The 16,857-nt window shown below is 39.5% G+C and overlaps 1 protein-coding gene across 1 annotated transcript in view; it reads left to right on the top strand.

Annotated features, from left to right (window-relative positions):
- Positions 1 to 16,857, top strand: part of PECR (peroxisomal trans-2-enoyl-CoA reductase) — a 44,684-nt gene that overhangs the window by 10,867 nt on the left and 16,960 nt on the right. The window contains exons 3-4 of the mRNA XM_004004912.5: positions 628 to 793; positions 9,984 to 10,065. Coding sequence (XP_004004961.2) covers positions 628 to 793; positions 9,984 to 10,065 — 248 coding nt within the window. The remainder of the gene's footprint in view (positions 1 to 627; positions 794 to 9,983; positions 10,066 to 16,857) is intronic.

Below are 16,857 nucleotides of genomic sequence, written 5' to 3'. Positions count from 1 at the left end.
AAAATTCTAAATTTAGCATATGATCTGTGGGTATTGAAGCATATTGATATGAAGCATATTGAAGCATATGGGTATTTAGCATATTGATCTATGGGTGACACAGGGTTTATTCATTGTGACTACATCTTCATTTATTATGGTTCTCTGAGTTACTATTCACTGTGAGATATTGTAAGCTCTGCTACTCTCCTAAAGCAGATGATAAAGTCCAAGTAGCAAGTTAGTTATTAACCAGTTCACTCTTAAAATTTGATTTGTTTGCTGGAGTATAATTGATGTACAATAATACATAAGTTCCAGGTGTATAATATAGTGATTCATAATTTTTAAAGGTGATACTCCATTTATAGTTACCATAAAATATTTGCTGTATTCCCCATATTATATAATATATTCATTTAACTTATTTTATACCTCACAGGCTATAGCTCCTAATCTCTTACCGCTACATTGTTGCTCCCTGCTTCCCTCTTGACACTGGTAACCACTGGTTTATGCTCTGTCTCTATGAATCTGCTTCTTTTTTTTGTTATATTCACTAGTTTGTTGTACTTTTTAGATTCTACATATAAATGCTGTCATACCGTATTTGTCTGTAACTAGTTCACTTTTACTGTTTTTCTTTAGGTAAATAATTTGGTCAAATCCACCTTAGATGTTTATGGTAAGATCAATTTCTTAGTAAACAATGGAGGAGGCCAGTTCTTCTCTCCTGCTGAAAAAATCAGTTCAAAGGGGTGGCATGCTGTGATTGAAACCAACCTGACGGGCACCTTCTACATGTGCAAAGCAGGCAAGTATGATCAATAACCCAAAAAGTCAAAGTGTATTTATGTTAAAATCATAGGGTACCCAACAATTATTGTCATCAACAATTATTGCCCTAATTTAACTTATATACAATATAGCCATGTAAATTGCTACATTTCTGGAGAATAATTTGGCAGTATTTTAAAAATATGAATTTGCTTGATCTGTTGATTTCATTTCTAGGAAGTTATCATGTTAAAATGATTAAGAATTTGTACAAAGATATAGCTACAAAGTGCTTCATTAAATTAAGGAAGACTCCATACTTATTTTGTTTTTAAGAAATGAATCTGTTAAATCTATTGTAAGGACCTATTAATTCCATGAAACCTTCAAGGAGAATACTAGAGTCCACATTTTTTCTGACTAATAAGTAACTAGCACACATGCATAGTTTTTAGATTAAAGGTTATCTTTCATAGGTGGTAATATTCAACCCTGAAATTAGATAACTGAAGAGTTTCCTTACAAGCTATTCAAGACATTTCTATGCTGCATAATGTGAAATGAGTATAATTGTGACCCACAGGGTCATCATCCCAACATGGATTAGGCTTTATATTCTTAGCATTTCTAAATCAAAGGTCTTACAGACATTTTCAGGCTTTATCTTTATCTAACTGGTAATACAGAGTTCTGTATTAATTGTGATAACAGGATTGACCGCTGAAGTGTAGAGATCCAGAAGAATATAGGAGCTTAAATAAGATAGTTGATTTCTCCTTCACATAAAAATTCAAGGTGTATAGTCCAGGGATAGTATGGTAGTTTCATAATCATTAGGGAATAAGGATCTTTCTTCTTATTTACTGTCTTTAACATGTCCATCCCCTAGTCCAGAATGGCTGCTTCAGTTCCTGCCATCATAACTGCATTCACGACAGCAGGAATTCAGAGAAGTATAAAACTCATTCTTTTTAACAGCAGTGTGTGGAAGTTAAAAAAAAAAATTCAGAGAAGTGTAAAACTCATTCTTTTTAACAGCATTGTCTGGAAGTTAAAAAAAATTTTTTTTTCAGAGAAGTGTAAAACTCATTCTTTTTAACAGCATTGTTTAGAAGTGGCTTCCCAGGTGGTTCAGTGGGTAAAGTGTTTGCCTACAATGCGGGAGACCCGGGTTCGATCCCTGGGTCGGGAAGATCCCCTGGTGAAGGAAATGGCAACCCACTCCAGTACTCTTGCCTGGAAAATCCCATGGACTGAGAAGCCTGGTAGGCTACAGTCCATGGGGTCACAAAGAGTCGGACACGACTGAGCGACTTTCCTTTCCTTTCCTTTTCTTTTGTCTGGAAGTAGCACCATTACATTTACTGGCATTCATAATCAACCAGAACTCAGTAAAATGATTATACCTACCTATAAGTGATACCGGGAAATAGAATCTTTAGCTGTGTCCCTAAGTACAGATTCAGTTTCTTGTAAGAAGAGGAGAATGAGTACTAGGAGACAGGCTTTAGTCTCTAACTCAGCCTTCATAGTTCAGCACTTTGACATCTTCTAGCACTCAAGTCAGCAATCTCTTACAAACCTTAAGTTCCATTAATTAGAACTTTGCAGAGTCTAGATTCAGTTATGATGTTTATTAGCCAGAATTGAATTAAAGAATCCAAGGCCTATAGTTTTTATTTTGTTTTTACTTTAAACAATGGGACCTAGCTTTTGGTTTTGACAGCAAGGACTATGGGATGTACATTTTCCTATACCAGAATAATAATAGTGAAAAACTGAAAACCATTTAAATATTTTGAAGTAAAATATTAGTTGAGTGAAATTTTATACATCTATAGGATAAAGTACTATGCAGCCACTAAAAATATAGGTACAAAAGTCTACTTCTCAGTATGAAAAAATAGTCCTAGATATCACTGAGTGGAAAAAAAAAGGTTTAAAACACTCTATCCACTGTGATCACATTTCTGCAAAAAACAGTATATATTTATTATATGGCTGTATATAAATAGACATAATTCTGAAAGAATTTCTAATAAAACATTGACATCTCTGGGAGGTAAAATTGCATATTATTTTCATCTTTTTCTTTTTGCTTCTCTGCTTTTTCTAATTTTTCTAAATGGAATGTGTATTGTTTATGTAATTAAGATAATTTAAGTCATGACTGCCCTGAAGTTTCAGCTTCTTCAGCTTGTACTCTTTGACACCATATGTGGCTGTTAAAGAACCATGTAAAGATCCACATTTAAATTTCTGGTGAATTTAGACTTTTCTATAACCTTTAATTATTCATTTTACTAATGTAGAAATTTTTTTCTCTCCATTTATTTTTGGAAAAAGTTTGAATATATGAAAAAGTAAAAGAAATAATGCAATGAACTCTTCCAAGGCATACCTTGTTTTATTATGTTTTGTTTTATTGCCCACCGAGCAAATCTGTCAGCAATATTTTTCTAACAGCTTTTGCTTACTTTGGGTCTCTGTGTCATATTTTGGTAATCAGCACAATATTTCAAATTTTTTCATTATTATATTTGTTATGATGATATGTGATCAGTGATCTTTGATGTTCCATTGCAAAAAGATTATGATTTGCTGAAGGCTCAGGTGATGGTTAGCATTTTTAGTTATAAAATATTTTAAAAATTAAGTTTGTACCTTTTTTTAGACATAATGCTGTTGTATGTTTAATATACCATAGTATAGTATAAATATAACTTTTATATGCACTGGGAAAGAAAAAATATTTGTGTGATTCACTTTATTACAATATTGCATTATTTTGGTGGTCTGGAACTGAACTTACCGTCTCCCTGAGCCCTGTCTGTTTACCTTTCATTTAGATTCACCAGGTGCTGACATTTTGCTGTATTTGCATTCTCTAATCTCTGTGTCTTTCCCTCTCTCCTCCTCGCTCCCTTTCTATCTCCCCTCAACCCCCTACACCCTTTTCACAAATAATTTAAAAGTGAATTGTATACATCATCACACTTTGACTTACATTTTTAAAGAATAAAGAAATGTTTTCTATGCAACTGCAATACCATTATCACACCAAAGGAAATACACAGTAATTCAGTAAGATCAATTATCACATAATCATATCGGAATTTCCCTTAAAATCTAGTAGTGTTGGTGATATTATTCCGAGACTTATGGTGTGTAGTGTGGTCTAAAGCGAGTAAATCAGTTCAGTTCAGTTGCTCAGTCGTGTCTGACTCTTTGTGACCTCATGGACTGCAGCATGCCAGGCCTCCCTGTCTCTGTAAATAAGTTATTTTAGTACAATTGAGAACCAAGATTTTTGGCATTGGCAAAAGGAGAAGTGAATGTAGACAGATGAGGCTGAATAAAGACCCCTGTAGTCCAGGATTTAATTAGAAACATTAGCATGGACTCAAGATATATTTTTTCTTTAAAATAAAATATATATTCCCTGGCCTTATCCCCCAAAAAGAAAGTTATTAATTCAGCGACAGTGTGTCCTCCTAGCATCCTTTATGTGATCTCTGAATGTTACTTCCGATTAAAAGGAACTGGGGGAAACAGCTTATTACAGGTCTGAGGGAGGAAATGTGCACGAGAAGCCTAGAATATTTTGTTCCAACAGAAATTTAGGAAGCTACATGGATATGTTACTGAACCAAACTTCGGTCTGCTCGCCTGCATGTGGTGAAGCCAGTCAACTGAACGTTGGGTTGCCGTGAAGGAAAGTATGGGGAGAGTGAGCAGCTTATGCTCAAAAGATGGGAACTCCCTACCAGCTTGCAGGGAAGGGTTTTGTGTTTTTTTCCGGTAACTTTGTTGATTTATTTATTTTACTTTTGGCTGTCCTGGGTCTTGTTGCTGCTCCGACTTTTCTGTAGTGTGGAGAGCGGGGCCTACTCTAGTTGCAGTGGGAAGGCTTCTCATTGCAGTGGCTTCTCTTGTTGTAGAGCACAGGCTCCAGGGCAGGTGAGCTTCAGTAGTCGCAGCACCTGGGCTCAGCAGTTGAGGCACCTGGGCTCTAGAGCACAGGCTCAGTAGTTGTGGCGTGCCAGCTTTAGTTGCTCTGCAGCCCGTGGGATCTTCGCAGATGGGAGATGGAATCCCTGTGTCCTTCGTTGGCATGCAGACTCTATCACTGAGCCACTAGGGAAGCCCCGAGGGAGAGGTTTTAACCTCAGTGTTAGGGAGGGAGCTGCAGGGCAGGTGATCAGCTCGTGCACAGTGTTCAGCTTGGTTGGCGTCCAGGTGAAGTTTTGAGCATCACTGATCTTTTGGTTTCAACTGGTCTAGTGTATGCGTGCTTGCAGTCAGCAGTTTTCATCTGGTGAGGGTCTTCCTGTAAAAACAACTTAGGAATGTGTGTCAGGCCTTTATCTGTATCTTTCAGGGAACTGGAAGTTTGATGACTCTGCTATGTGTCTGATTTATAAGTTTTTACCAGTTTCCCAGCCCAACAGCCATTCTTTGTTTCTACATCTTCACACTTCCTAATTATTAATTCTTTTTTAAAAAATTGTTTATTTATTTATTTGGCTGCATTAGGTCTCAGTTGTGGCAAGTAGGATCTTTTAGTTATGGCATGTGGAATCTAGTTCCCTGACCAGGGATCGAACCCAGGCGCCTTGCATCGGGAGCATGCAGTTTTAGCCATTGGACCAGTTGCTCAGTCATGTCCAACTCTCTGCGACCCATGGACTATAGCTCACCAGGCTCCTCTGTCCATGGAATTCTCCAGACAAGAATACTGGAGTGGGTTGCCATTCCCTTCTCCAGGGTATCTTCCCAACCCAGGGATCAAACCCGGGTCTCTTGCATTGTAGGCAAATTCTTTACCGTCTGAGCCACCAGGGAAGCCCCGCAGAAAGTCTATATAGGGTAATTTAAATAAATTTATTTTCCTTTCTTGTGCTGATAGCCAATAATTTTATGATTAAAAACATATTTGATACATGTATACTGGTTTATTTTCATTTCCAAACTTTTCTTGGCTATTCATGACCATTTATTGTATTCAGATGAATTTTATATATTCATACTTCTTCAAAAATCCTGTTGGGAATTTGATTAAAATTGTATTAAATTTATTAGTCATGTGGAAATAATTAGCATATTTTAGTATTGTCTCCTCATTATAACATGTCTTTTCACTGATGAACTCATATATTTTGGCAAAGGTTTGTGGTTCTTACTGTATAGATCTCATATGCTTGTTTTTATTAAGGTTGAAAAGTGAGTGTTAGTCACTCAGTCTTGTCCGAATCTTTTCGACCCCATGGACTGTAGCCCACCCGGCTCCTCTGTCCATGAAATTCTCAAGTAAGAGTGCTAGAGTGGGTAGCCATTCTCTTCTCCAGGATCTTCCCTACTCAGGGATCGAACCTGGTCCCCTGCATTGCAGGCAGATTCTCTACTGTCTGAGCCCACTAGGGAAGGCTAGGTGTTTTTGATCACTGTTGCTATTTTGATCGGGCTCTTTTTTTTTCCCCAGTTATTTTCAACTGGATTATTGTTGGTTTACAGAAGAATTTTTCAAATTAATTTTGTTGCTTTTTATAATGGCTTGCCAAATTAGTCTGTTGGGTTTTCTAGGTATGTAATCAGGCTGTCTAAAAATAACTACTGTGCTATTTCTTAGAGTCAAAGATGTAGTCAAGTGTGAAATGCATCATCATTTTACATACTAAGAAAGTAAAAACAATGTAATTGTAATTGTAAGATGTCACCAACAGTAAGACATAACCTAATTTCAGCAGTTTGAAAACAGTATGAAAAAATTGTCTTAGATTTAAAAAATATTCAATTTTATGTTTTCTTGTGGTTTTACCTCCTTTTTTTCTGTCATAACACGATTTGGCGATAATTCACTAGAAAGCATTGAATAATAGTGGGTAGACAAGCTTACTTTTGCTCAAGCTTTTGACAGAAATAGGTATTGAATTATTCTCTGGTCTTTCCATTCTAAAAACTGGACTTCCACTGAAGTGAGCCCTGATGTACATCTCTAATATTTCCTTGATTTGTGTGAATAGAAAGTTTGCCTAAATTTCAAATTGCCCTCAAAAAAGATAAAATATTGACAAATAAAGTTAGCAGAATAGTATAAGGTTTATATGCCAACAACTGCAAAATATTGCTGAGAGAAATGCGAGATGTAGATAAATGGAAAGACATTCTGTGTTTATGAATTGAAAGACTCAATATTTTTAAGATGGTAGTTCTTTCCAAATTGATCTGTTGGTTTGATGCAGTCCTTATCAATCCTTTTGCAAAAATTGACAAACTGATATGGCCATGCAAAGGACTCAAAATAGCCAAAGCAATTTTACAAAAGAAGAAATACTTCTTGATTTCAAAACTGTTTATTGATTTTAAGATGAGACAGTCTAATACTGGCATAAGAATAGATGTATAGATCAATGAAACAGAATTGAGGATCCAGAAGTAAATTCTTATATTTATGTTCAATTGATTTTCATCAGATGTGCCGAGGCAGTTCTATGGGGAAATGATAGTGTCATCAACAAACGGTGCTGAGAAAGTTGGATATCCACATGCAAAAAGAGTCTTACCTCACATAATAAATAAAAGTTAACTGAAAGTCCAAAATTAGGATCATGGACCTACATGCAGGAAGTAAAATTATAAAACTTTTAGAAGCAAGTAAGGGAGAAAATCTTTATGACTTTGGGTTAGGCGGAATCCTAAGATACCCACCAAAAATACATCCATTAAATAAAAAATTATAATTGGACTAATAAAAATTAAACATGTTTGTGCTTCAAATGACACCAATAAGAAAATGAAAAAATAAACCACAGACTGGGAAGAACATTTTACAAATCACATATCTGATAACAGACTTATATCCAGAATATACAAAAAGTCTTACAAAAGCAACCCAAATTTTAAAAAAAGGCAAAAGATTTGAATAGGTAGGTCACCAAATAAGATATATAAATGGTGAATAAGCGCATGAGAAGATTCTTAACACCATTTAAGTCATTGCTGCTGCTGCTGCTAAGTCGCTTAATCCGACTCTGTGTGACTCCATAGACGGCAGCCCACCAGGCTCCCCCGTCCCTGGGATTCTCCAGGCAAGAACACTGGAGTGGGCTGCCATTTCCTTCTCCAGTGCGTGAAAGTGAAAAGTGAAAGTGAAGTCGCTTGGTCGTGTCCGACTCTGTGCGACCCCATAGTTGGCAGCCCACCAGGCTGCTCCATCCATGGGATTTTCCAGGCAAGAGTACTGGAGTGGGGTGCCATTGCTTTCTCCGGTTTAAGACATTAAGAAAATGCAAATCAAAGTCTCAGTAAAATACCACTCTATACCCGTTAGAATGGCTTTAACCAAACAGCCAGATAATTTTGTGGAGAAACTGTAACCCTCCTGCATTTCTGATGAGAATGTAAAATAGTGAAAACACTTTGGAAAACAGTTAAGCAGTTTCTTAAAAAGTTAAGCACGGATTTAACATGTATGTGTGTTTATTAGTTGCTCAGTTGTGTCAGACTATTTGCGACCCCATGGACTGTAGCCCTCCAGGCTCCTCTGTCAGTGGAATTTTCCAGGCACGAATACTGGTTGTTACTGTTCAGTCACTCAGTTGTGTCCAACTCTTTGCAATCTCATGGACTGCAGCATGCCAGGTTTCCCTCTCCGTCACCATCCACCAGAGCTTGCTCAAACTCATGTCCGTTGAGTTGGTGATGCCATCTAACCATCTCATTCTCTGTTGTCCCCTTCTCCTCCTGCCTTCTGTCTTTCCCAGCATCAGGGTATTTTTCTAATGAGTCAGCTCTTTACACCAGGTGGCCAAAGTATTGGAACTTCAGCTTCAGCATCAGTCCCTCCAATGAGTATCGGATTAATTTCCTTTAGGATTGACTGGTTTGATCTCCTTGCAGTCCAAGGGACTCTCAAGAGTCTTCTCCAGTAACACAATTCAAAACCATCAGTTCTTCAGTGTCTCAATAAATATTTTATAAAAAGAAAATATACATTAGAATTTTAAAAATATCATATAAGCAGCAAGCTGGAATGGTATCAGGGAAGAGTCAAGTACTATTTAATTGGGCTTCCCTTGTGGCTCAGCTGTTAAAGAATCTGCCTGCAATGTGGGAGACCTGGGTTCCATCCCTGGGTTGGGAAGATCCCCTGGAGAAGGGAAAGGTTACCCACTCCAGTATTCTGGCCTGGGGAATTCCATGGACTGTATAGTCCATGGGGTCACAGAGAGTCGAACACAACTGAGCCACTTTCACTTTCTTTTCACTTCAATGCTCAGCCTTCTCTATGGTCCAACTCTCACATCCATACATGACTACAGGAAAAACCATGGACCTTTGTTAGCAAAGTAATGTCTCTGCTTTTTAATATGCTGTTTAGGTTTGTCATTGCTTTTCTTCCAAGGAGCAAGTGTCTTTTAATTTCATGGCTGCAGTCACCATCTGCAGTGATTTTGGAGCCCAGGAGTACTGGAGTAGGTAGCTATTTACTTCTCCAGGGGATCTTCCTAACCCAGGGATTGAACCAGGGTCTCCTGCATTGCAGGTAGCTTTTTTTTTACCATCTGAGCTACCAGATCATATGCAGATTTAGCATATGACACAGCAATTCCACTCGTAGGTATCTCCCTACTAGAAGGAAAAGCATATGTCCACACAAAGACTTGTATTCATAATCACCCAAAAGTGGAAACTTTCCAGTTGTTCATCAGTTGGTGAATGCGTAAATAAAATATGGAATGTACATACAATAGAATACTATTTAGCAATAAAAAGTAACATTTTTATTTTCATGTGTTGCAATATGGATGAACCTCCCCAAAACTGTTCTGAGTTAAAGAAGGCAGACACAAATGACCAAATAAATGAAATATTCAGAAAGGGCAAATCTATAGAAAGAGAATGTAGATGAATGTTTGCCTGGGGATGAGTTGGACTGCAAATGGTCACAAAGGGACTCTTTGGAGTAAAAGAAATATTTGAAAACTGGATTGTGATGTGTATTTATTAAAAACCATTAAGTCATACACAGAAAATGGATGAATCTTATCTATATGTGCTGCCAAAGCAAGCACAAAATTTTATGATATGTAAATTGTACCTCAATATTTTTATAAAAAAAATATAAATTAGAATTTAAAAAGTATCATATAAGCAGCAAGCTGGAACACAGTTTCAGGGAAGAGTCAGGACACTATTTAATAGGATTGTCTTTCTGTCTCCTGCAGTTTACAACTCCTGGATGAAAGAACATGGAGGCTCTATTGTCAATATCACTATACTTACTAAAAATGGATTTCCGGGAGCTGTGTAAGCACTTACATTTTTTCTTCCTATGTCTTTGGGTTTGTGCGTTGAATAGCTGGCGAGTAGGTAGAGCGATTTTCTTAAATAGAGATCGTTAATCCCTTTAATGCATTGTGACTTCAATACTTAAAATTCCCTTTATTGAACTTTGAAACATACTTCTAAAATATTACCATTCATATTAGGGTTACCCAATTTTCCAAGGAAATAAAAACAGCAATAGGCCCAGTTAAATATTTTTTTTTGTATCAGTATGTCCCAAATATCCCATGGAGCATTCCTGTTGTTTTTGTTTGTTTGGGCCACACAGTGAGCACTTGCGGGTTTTTAATTCTCTCACCAGGGATAGAACCCATGCCCTCCTGCAGTGGAAGGGTGGAGTGCTAACCACTGGACTGCCAGGGAATTTCCTCATGGGGCATGCTTATGCTAAAAATGATTTGTTGTCTCCTGTAAAAATTCACATTTAACTGAATGTCTTGTATTTTATCTGGCAGTCCTAATCCAGATGTAACTAAACGTGTCTGGAGACATCTTTTTGGTTAAAATGAGGAAATGAAACCAATCTATGCTAATTTAGTTTTGAGCATTGTGAATATACCTATCCAGATTTAAATAGAACTGCTAGTAAATTCGGAGAAGGCGATGGCACCCCACTCCAGTACTCTTGCCTGGAAAATCCCATGGACAGAGGAACCTGGTAGGCTGCGGTCCATGGGGTCTCGAAGAGTCGGACACGACTGAGCGACTTCACTTTCACTTTTCACTTTCATGCATTGGAGAAGGAAATGGCAACCCACTCCAGTGTTCTTGCCTGGAGAATCCCAGGGACAGGGGAGCCTGGTGGGCTGCCGTCTATGGAGTCACACAGAGTCGGATACGACTGAAGTGACTTAGCAGCAGCAGCAGCTAGTAAATTATTGTTCCATAATAGAATTTGACCTATTTGACTCTGATTCTGATTTTGATAAATTTTTATTTTGGAAACTGATTTTAAAAATTTTTTTAAACTTTTTTATTTTATATTGGTTTATAGTTGGTTAACATTTCTTTTTAAAGAAAGTGAATTAACAGCCTACTGGCACAGTAGATTCTTTCATAATAGCTAAAAGGCTACTCAAAACAGAAAGTTGCAAGACAACATACCAGGAAGCTACTTGACCAAGTTTAATAGTTAAAGAGTACGATTTTTTTTAAAAAAAATGAGTTATGCTGATTTCTTTTATATCTTGTAAGCTCTGACTCTTTCCATTTTTAAATTAAAATTTTATAAAAAAACTTTGCAACATAGAATTTCTGTATTTGTGAAGTAGACCTATCTTAGTATTAAATTATGCATGCTAGTTTAAACAAACAACTATAAAATGTAGAAAGTCAAGTCCTCCGTACTCTTTCATCCCAGAGATAACCTGTTGAGTAAGATGGTGATCTTAATCCCTCTACAATTAGTAAGTAATTGATAAGGCAATAATTTGGTACTGTGTTAATATTGTTTGCCGCCATGATTTTAGCAACCATTGTTGACCCTTTTGTGAATCACTCATTACCATGGGGCTGTGAAAATGTTGGTTTTTCTGATTTCATAATTGCTTCTATGCTTTTTACTTGATGGTACCGTGCTTAGTTAGTCATGTCCGACTCTTTGCAATCCCATGGACTGTAGCCCACCAGGCTCCTCTGTTCATGGGATTCTCTAGGCAAGAACACTGGAATGCATTTCCTTCTTCAGGGGATCTTTCCAACTTAGGGACTAAACCTAGGTCTCCTGAATTACAGGCAGATTCTTTAGCTGATACTCTTCTGTAGAAAGACTTTTATTTACATTATAGCCATCACTTCTTTAATATATGTTATTATTATTATTAACTTTTTTGGTATACCACTATGAAGTCACAGACTTCATTTCAAATTGATTGTTTCAAATGTACACATTATCTCAAATTTAATATAAATTTGTGTTGTTTCCATATTTTGCTGTTACAGGTGATTCTGCAATGAATAACATTATAAATACTTCTTTCATATTTGCAGAGGTATAGCTTCAGGGTGGGCTTCCCAGGTGGTGCTAGTTGTAAAGAACCCATTTGCAGATGCAGGAGACATAAGAGATACTGGTTCCATCCTTGGGTCAGGAAGATCCCCTGGAGAAGGGCATGAGAACCCACTCCAATATTCTTACCTGGAGAATCCCATGAACAGAGAAGCCTGGTGGGCTACAGTCCATAGAGTTGCAGAGTCGGACATGACTGAAGCAACTTAGCAACAGCAGCAGCAGCATCTTCAGGGTACATCCCTGAAGTTGGATTGCTGGGTGAAGGGTAAAGGTATCCTCTTAGGCATTTGCAAGTTTCTTTGCATCTTCCTATCCCATCAGCAATGAATGAGAGTGCCTATTCCTCAGAGCCTCACGAAAAATGTGTCTGGTCAATTTCTGGACAACTCTGATGGGCAAGATATAGTATCTCAGTGGATCATCTATTCATTTGTTAAAAGGCTACCTGAGTATCTCTTGTTTGTGTGTTTGAATTGCATTGTTGTTTTCACACATGTTTCTCTGGTTCTGATCATTTCCTGACATTTTCGGTGTCGTCTAAGAGTAGGCCAATTTCCATTACAGTCTATGCAAAGGAGCTTAGACTGACCTGCTGATCTTTTGGGTCATTGTCAGTAATTACAAGGGCAAGAGACAGGCCAAACAGCAATTTGGTATCTCTCATGGAGAGAGAATTTGTGGCCCAAATACCTATCAATGAATGAATGAATAAACAAATTATGGTATAGCTATATAATGTGTCCCTCAGAAATGAGAAGTGAACTATTAATTCATACATCAATGTGGATAAATCTGAAAATAAATATTCTGAGTGAAAGAAGCCAGATGGGAAAGATCATGTATGTATGATTTCATTTATATGTTTTAAGTTTTAGAAGGATTTAAAAGTTTTGTTAGTGCTAGATTCACTGGGAGTTGGATATTATTCTACCTCCTATTCATAAATTACAGGAAGGAAATGAAGCAGTGTGATAGCCTTTAAGGTGGTTTATCACTCATAATCTCTTCCTGCACAGATTGATAGACATTTTAAATCACATCTGATACAGAAATAAGGCCTTAGTATTTCAGAAAATGTTCTCAGTGAAAGAATGGCTATGAGGCTTGTTATTCAGGTGGTGAAATGAAATCTCACAGAACTTGTAGTCCAGATAAATGCCCTTCTCTTCCTTCTCTCTGGGCTTTTGCTTTAAAAGAAGAGTGGCTGGAACAATGCCCATATAACATGGTCACCAACCTGCAGCTGAATTGTCCGCCATCTGTTCTGTTTTGATGGGGGTCACTTTCCCTTCCTGGAAAGGATGTTTTTATAAACCCCGTGGTCCATTCAGGTGTCTCACCCACCTGGAACTCCCAGCAATGCCAGCCAGAATCAAATCCTTCAGAACACAGGACTGCTGGTGATGCCGCCAAAATCTTACTTTCCTCTGCCCATTGAAGCTGAAGAAAAAAATACAGAGAGTTTAGAGGAAATAGAAAGATGGCTTTAATCCTCAGCCAGTGGAGGGGTGAACACAGTAGGCTTGTGCCTCAAGAGCTGTGCCCCCGCCTTCCTAGAGGAGTCTGGAGGGTTATATAGATGAGGGCTAGCAGCCAGGGATCGGAGATGAGGAATAAAGGTATAAGGATCTTGTATTCTTCTTCCTCTTGCGCTGTTTCAAAAACAGTCATAGATTGGTGTCAGAGAGCCCAGTAATTGGGTCTGGCAGTCCAGTAGCCTGGTGGTTGGATCCATTGTCTTTTATGAACTGTACTCCGGCCCTCTTTCTATAATGCAAAAGAGAAAAGTCACAAGGGGTAGTTTGCCAAGAGACTTCTGTACAGGTGGCACCAAATTCAGGATGTAATTAGCACAGAGTTAAGGGACAGTAGGTGCAGAATGTAGTCCATGCAGAGTTAGGGGGCAGAACAGCTTAGGAGCAGTTAAAGTAAAAACAACGAGTAACCAGGTCTGCTCACTGTTCTCTCCATCTTCTTTGTTCTCAGGAAAGGAAAGAAAAACTGACTTTTTCTTTTCCCCACTTTTCACTGCAACACTAGATAAGCAGTAAATCTCTCTGGATAAACTCTCTGCTTTTTCTTCACAAATGTCTCCTCTTTTTTTTTTGTTTTAATCCCCAGAAACAGATTAGGATGTGCTGTTTCAAGAACCAGCTGCTAAGTCACTTCAGTTGTGTCCGACTCTGTGCGACCCCATAGAGGGCAGCCTGCCAGGCTCCCCGGTCCCTGGGATTCTCCAGGCAAGAACACTGGAGCGGGTTGCCATTTCCTTCTCTAGTGCATGAAAGTGAAAAGTGAAAGTGAAGTCACTCAGTCGTGTCCGACTCTTAGTGACCCCATGGACTGCAGCCCACCAGGCTCCTCCGTCCATGGGATTTTCCAGGCAAGAGTACTGGAGTGGGGTACCATTGCCTTCTCCGAATTCAAGATCCAGAGTAACTGTCAATTTCTGTGTAATTTTCTTCAGTGCCAAATACTGCAGAGGAAGGGCATATCCTTTCTTCCTTATGGAACAAACAGAGAGCTGGGGGCTTCAGGCTGTCATACCTGTCATAAGTGGTCTCATCATCCAGCAGCAGTTTCCCTTCTGACATCGCACTCTTCTCTGCCAACCTCTTCAGTAGATCTTTGAGTGTGGAGATGTAGTCTGAAGATGTGATTGTGTTTGCTCTGAGTCTGTATTAAATGTCCTCTTCATCAGCTAACCTTGAGAGAACTATGCAGGAGAGGAAAAATAATTTCCCCTCTGCCCTTCTAAGGTCTTAGCTGAGACCCCTGTAGTAAAAGACAGATGGGTAAGAGAAGTACCTCATGTATACATGGGAGATACCCAGGGAAAAATGAGTAACTGCCTGTTGGGGCTTTGAATTTAGGATTAAACACTATCTTAGTAGGGAATCGGCTTCTCTGATATCTCAGTTGGTAAAGAATCCACCTGTAATGCAGGAGACCCTGGTTGGATTCCTGAGTCGGGAAGATCCACTGGAGAAGGGAGAGGCTACCCACTCCAGTATTGTTGGGCTTCCTTCATGGCTTAGCTGGTGAAGAATCTGCCTGCAATGTAGAGACCTAGGTTCAATCCCCGGCGAAGGCAATGGCACCCCACTCTAGTACTCTTGCCTGGAAAATCCCATGGGCGGAGCAGCCTGGTAGGCTGCAGTCCATGGGGTCGCTAAGAGCCGGACATGACTGAGCAACTTCACTTTCACTTTTCACTTTCATGCATTGGAGAAGGAAATGGCAACCCACTCCAGTGTTCTTGCCTGGAGAATCCCAGGGACGGGGGAGCCTGGTGGGCTGCCGTCTATGGGGTTGCACAGAGTCAGATACGACTGAAGTGACTTAGCAGCAGCAGGTTCAATCCCTGGGTTGGGAAGATCCCCTGGAGAAGGGAAAGGCTACCCACTCCAGTATTCTGGCCTAAAGAATTCCAAGTACTGTATAGTCCATGGGGTTGCCAAGAATCGGACATGACTGACTTTCACTTTCACTTAATAGGGAATGGGGAGAGGGGTTATAGGCCTCTTGGGGTGGGGAGTTCATGATCTTTAGGAAAGATGGATGGGCCCTTTGAAGAATAGATGGGAGATACGATAGTCGGTGATGGTGTTTGTTCGGATGTGATGTTGACCTCTAGTCTCCCATCCCGTGACAACAGTCAGCCTTCCCTGGTTGATGAGACTCCAGGCGAGGGGATTTATGACATTCAGTTCCATTTGGCCAATAAAGGGAGTTCAGAGAAAGCCTCTCTCTGCATCTGCTGTTTTTTCAAGGGACCCCAGCTGAAAACGATCGCTCCACCAGGGCAGCAGCATACTTCGGGGGGCGTATTCCACTACCCTTCAGCCGCCTCTTGCTCACATTCTGCAGACCGCTTCCCGTGGATGTATTCCGCTGCCCTTCAGCCGCCCCTTGCTCACATTCTGCAGACTGCTTCCCATGCTGAAATTCAGAGAGTACTTTATGTCTCTGGTCTTCCACCTGCTTCTCTCTCTCCCCCAAACCCCAACATGCCTCTCTCTCAGTTTCAGGGGGCTGTTCGAGAGTCTAGACCTCATGTGGTGGCCCTGGTGGTCAGGGGATGAGGACAAGGGGAGAAGCACCTCCAGGTCCTCCTCGCAGAAGAGGGCCCGGACTTGACTGTGCGTCCCGCAGACGTTCATCTGTTTTGTTCCCGCCTCTTGCTTCCGGTAGTGTAAAGCAACGCATTAACCCTGTGACCCTGCCTAGCTGGGAGGTACTCCAGAAGGGCCCCTCCTAGCATTGGTGTCAAGCAAGGAAACCCGTCATGTGAATTCCCCCCGGGATGGGTGGATGTAGTGTGACAGGTGTTGGCTGCATTTGATAGTGATGCGGTTGCTCAGGTAACTCTGGCAGATGGGGGCGGTTGGCTTCTGCCTGGAGTCCTGCTAGGGCTTCTGCAGCCGACACTGGGGCAGGAGTGGGCTTTCATCAGGAAATTGGGGCTCTAGGGGTAATCTCTAGTGAGGAGTGGTTACATGCTTGGTTCTGAGGCTTCATAATTGGAAATTCTAAACCATAGTATGGCTCTACCTTTTGCACCATATGGGTGCAGACCAAAATATTTTGAACCTCTTCCCTGGAAATATCTTAACATTTACTTAAATTTTGGTATGTCTAGAAGTTCTTTTGATATTATTTCTAGCCTGACAAATGAATTTCATATACCTTATTACCTAAAATTGATTTAAAGAATAACCACACTTGTAACCCTCCAAATT

The sequence above is a fragment of the Ovis aries genome, chromosome 2, assembly GCF_016772045.2.
Source record: "Ovis aries strain OAR_USU_Benz2616 breed Rambouillet chromosome 2, ARS-UI_Ramb_v3.0, whole genome shotgun sequence".
NCBI classification, from domain to species: Eukaryota; Metazoa; Chordata; class Mammalia; order Artiodactyla; family Bovidae; genus Ovis; species Ovis aries.
Note: the sequence above shows the minus strand (reverse complement) of the source record. Positions and strands in the feature narration are given on the sequence as shown.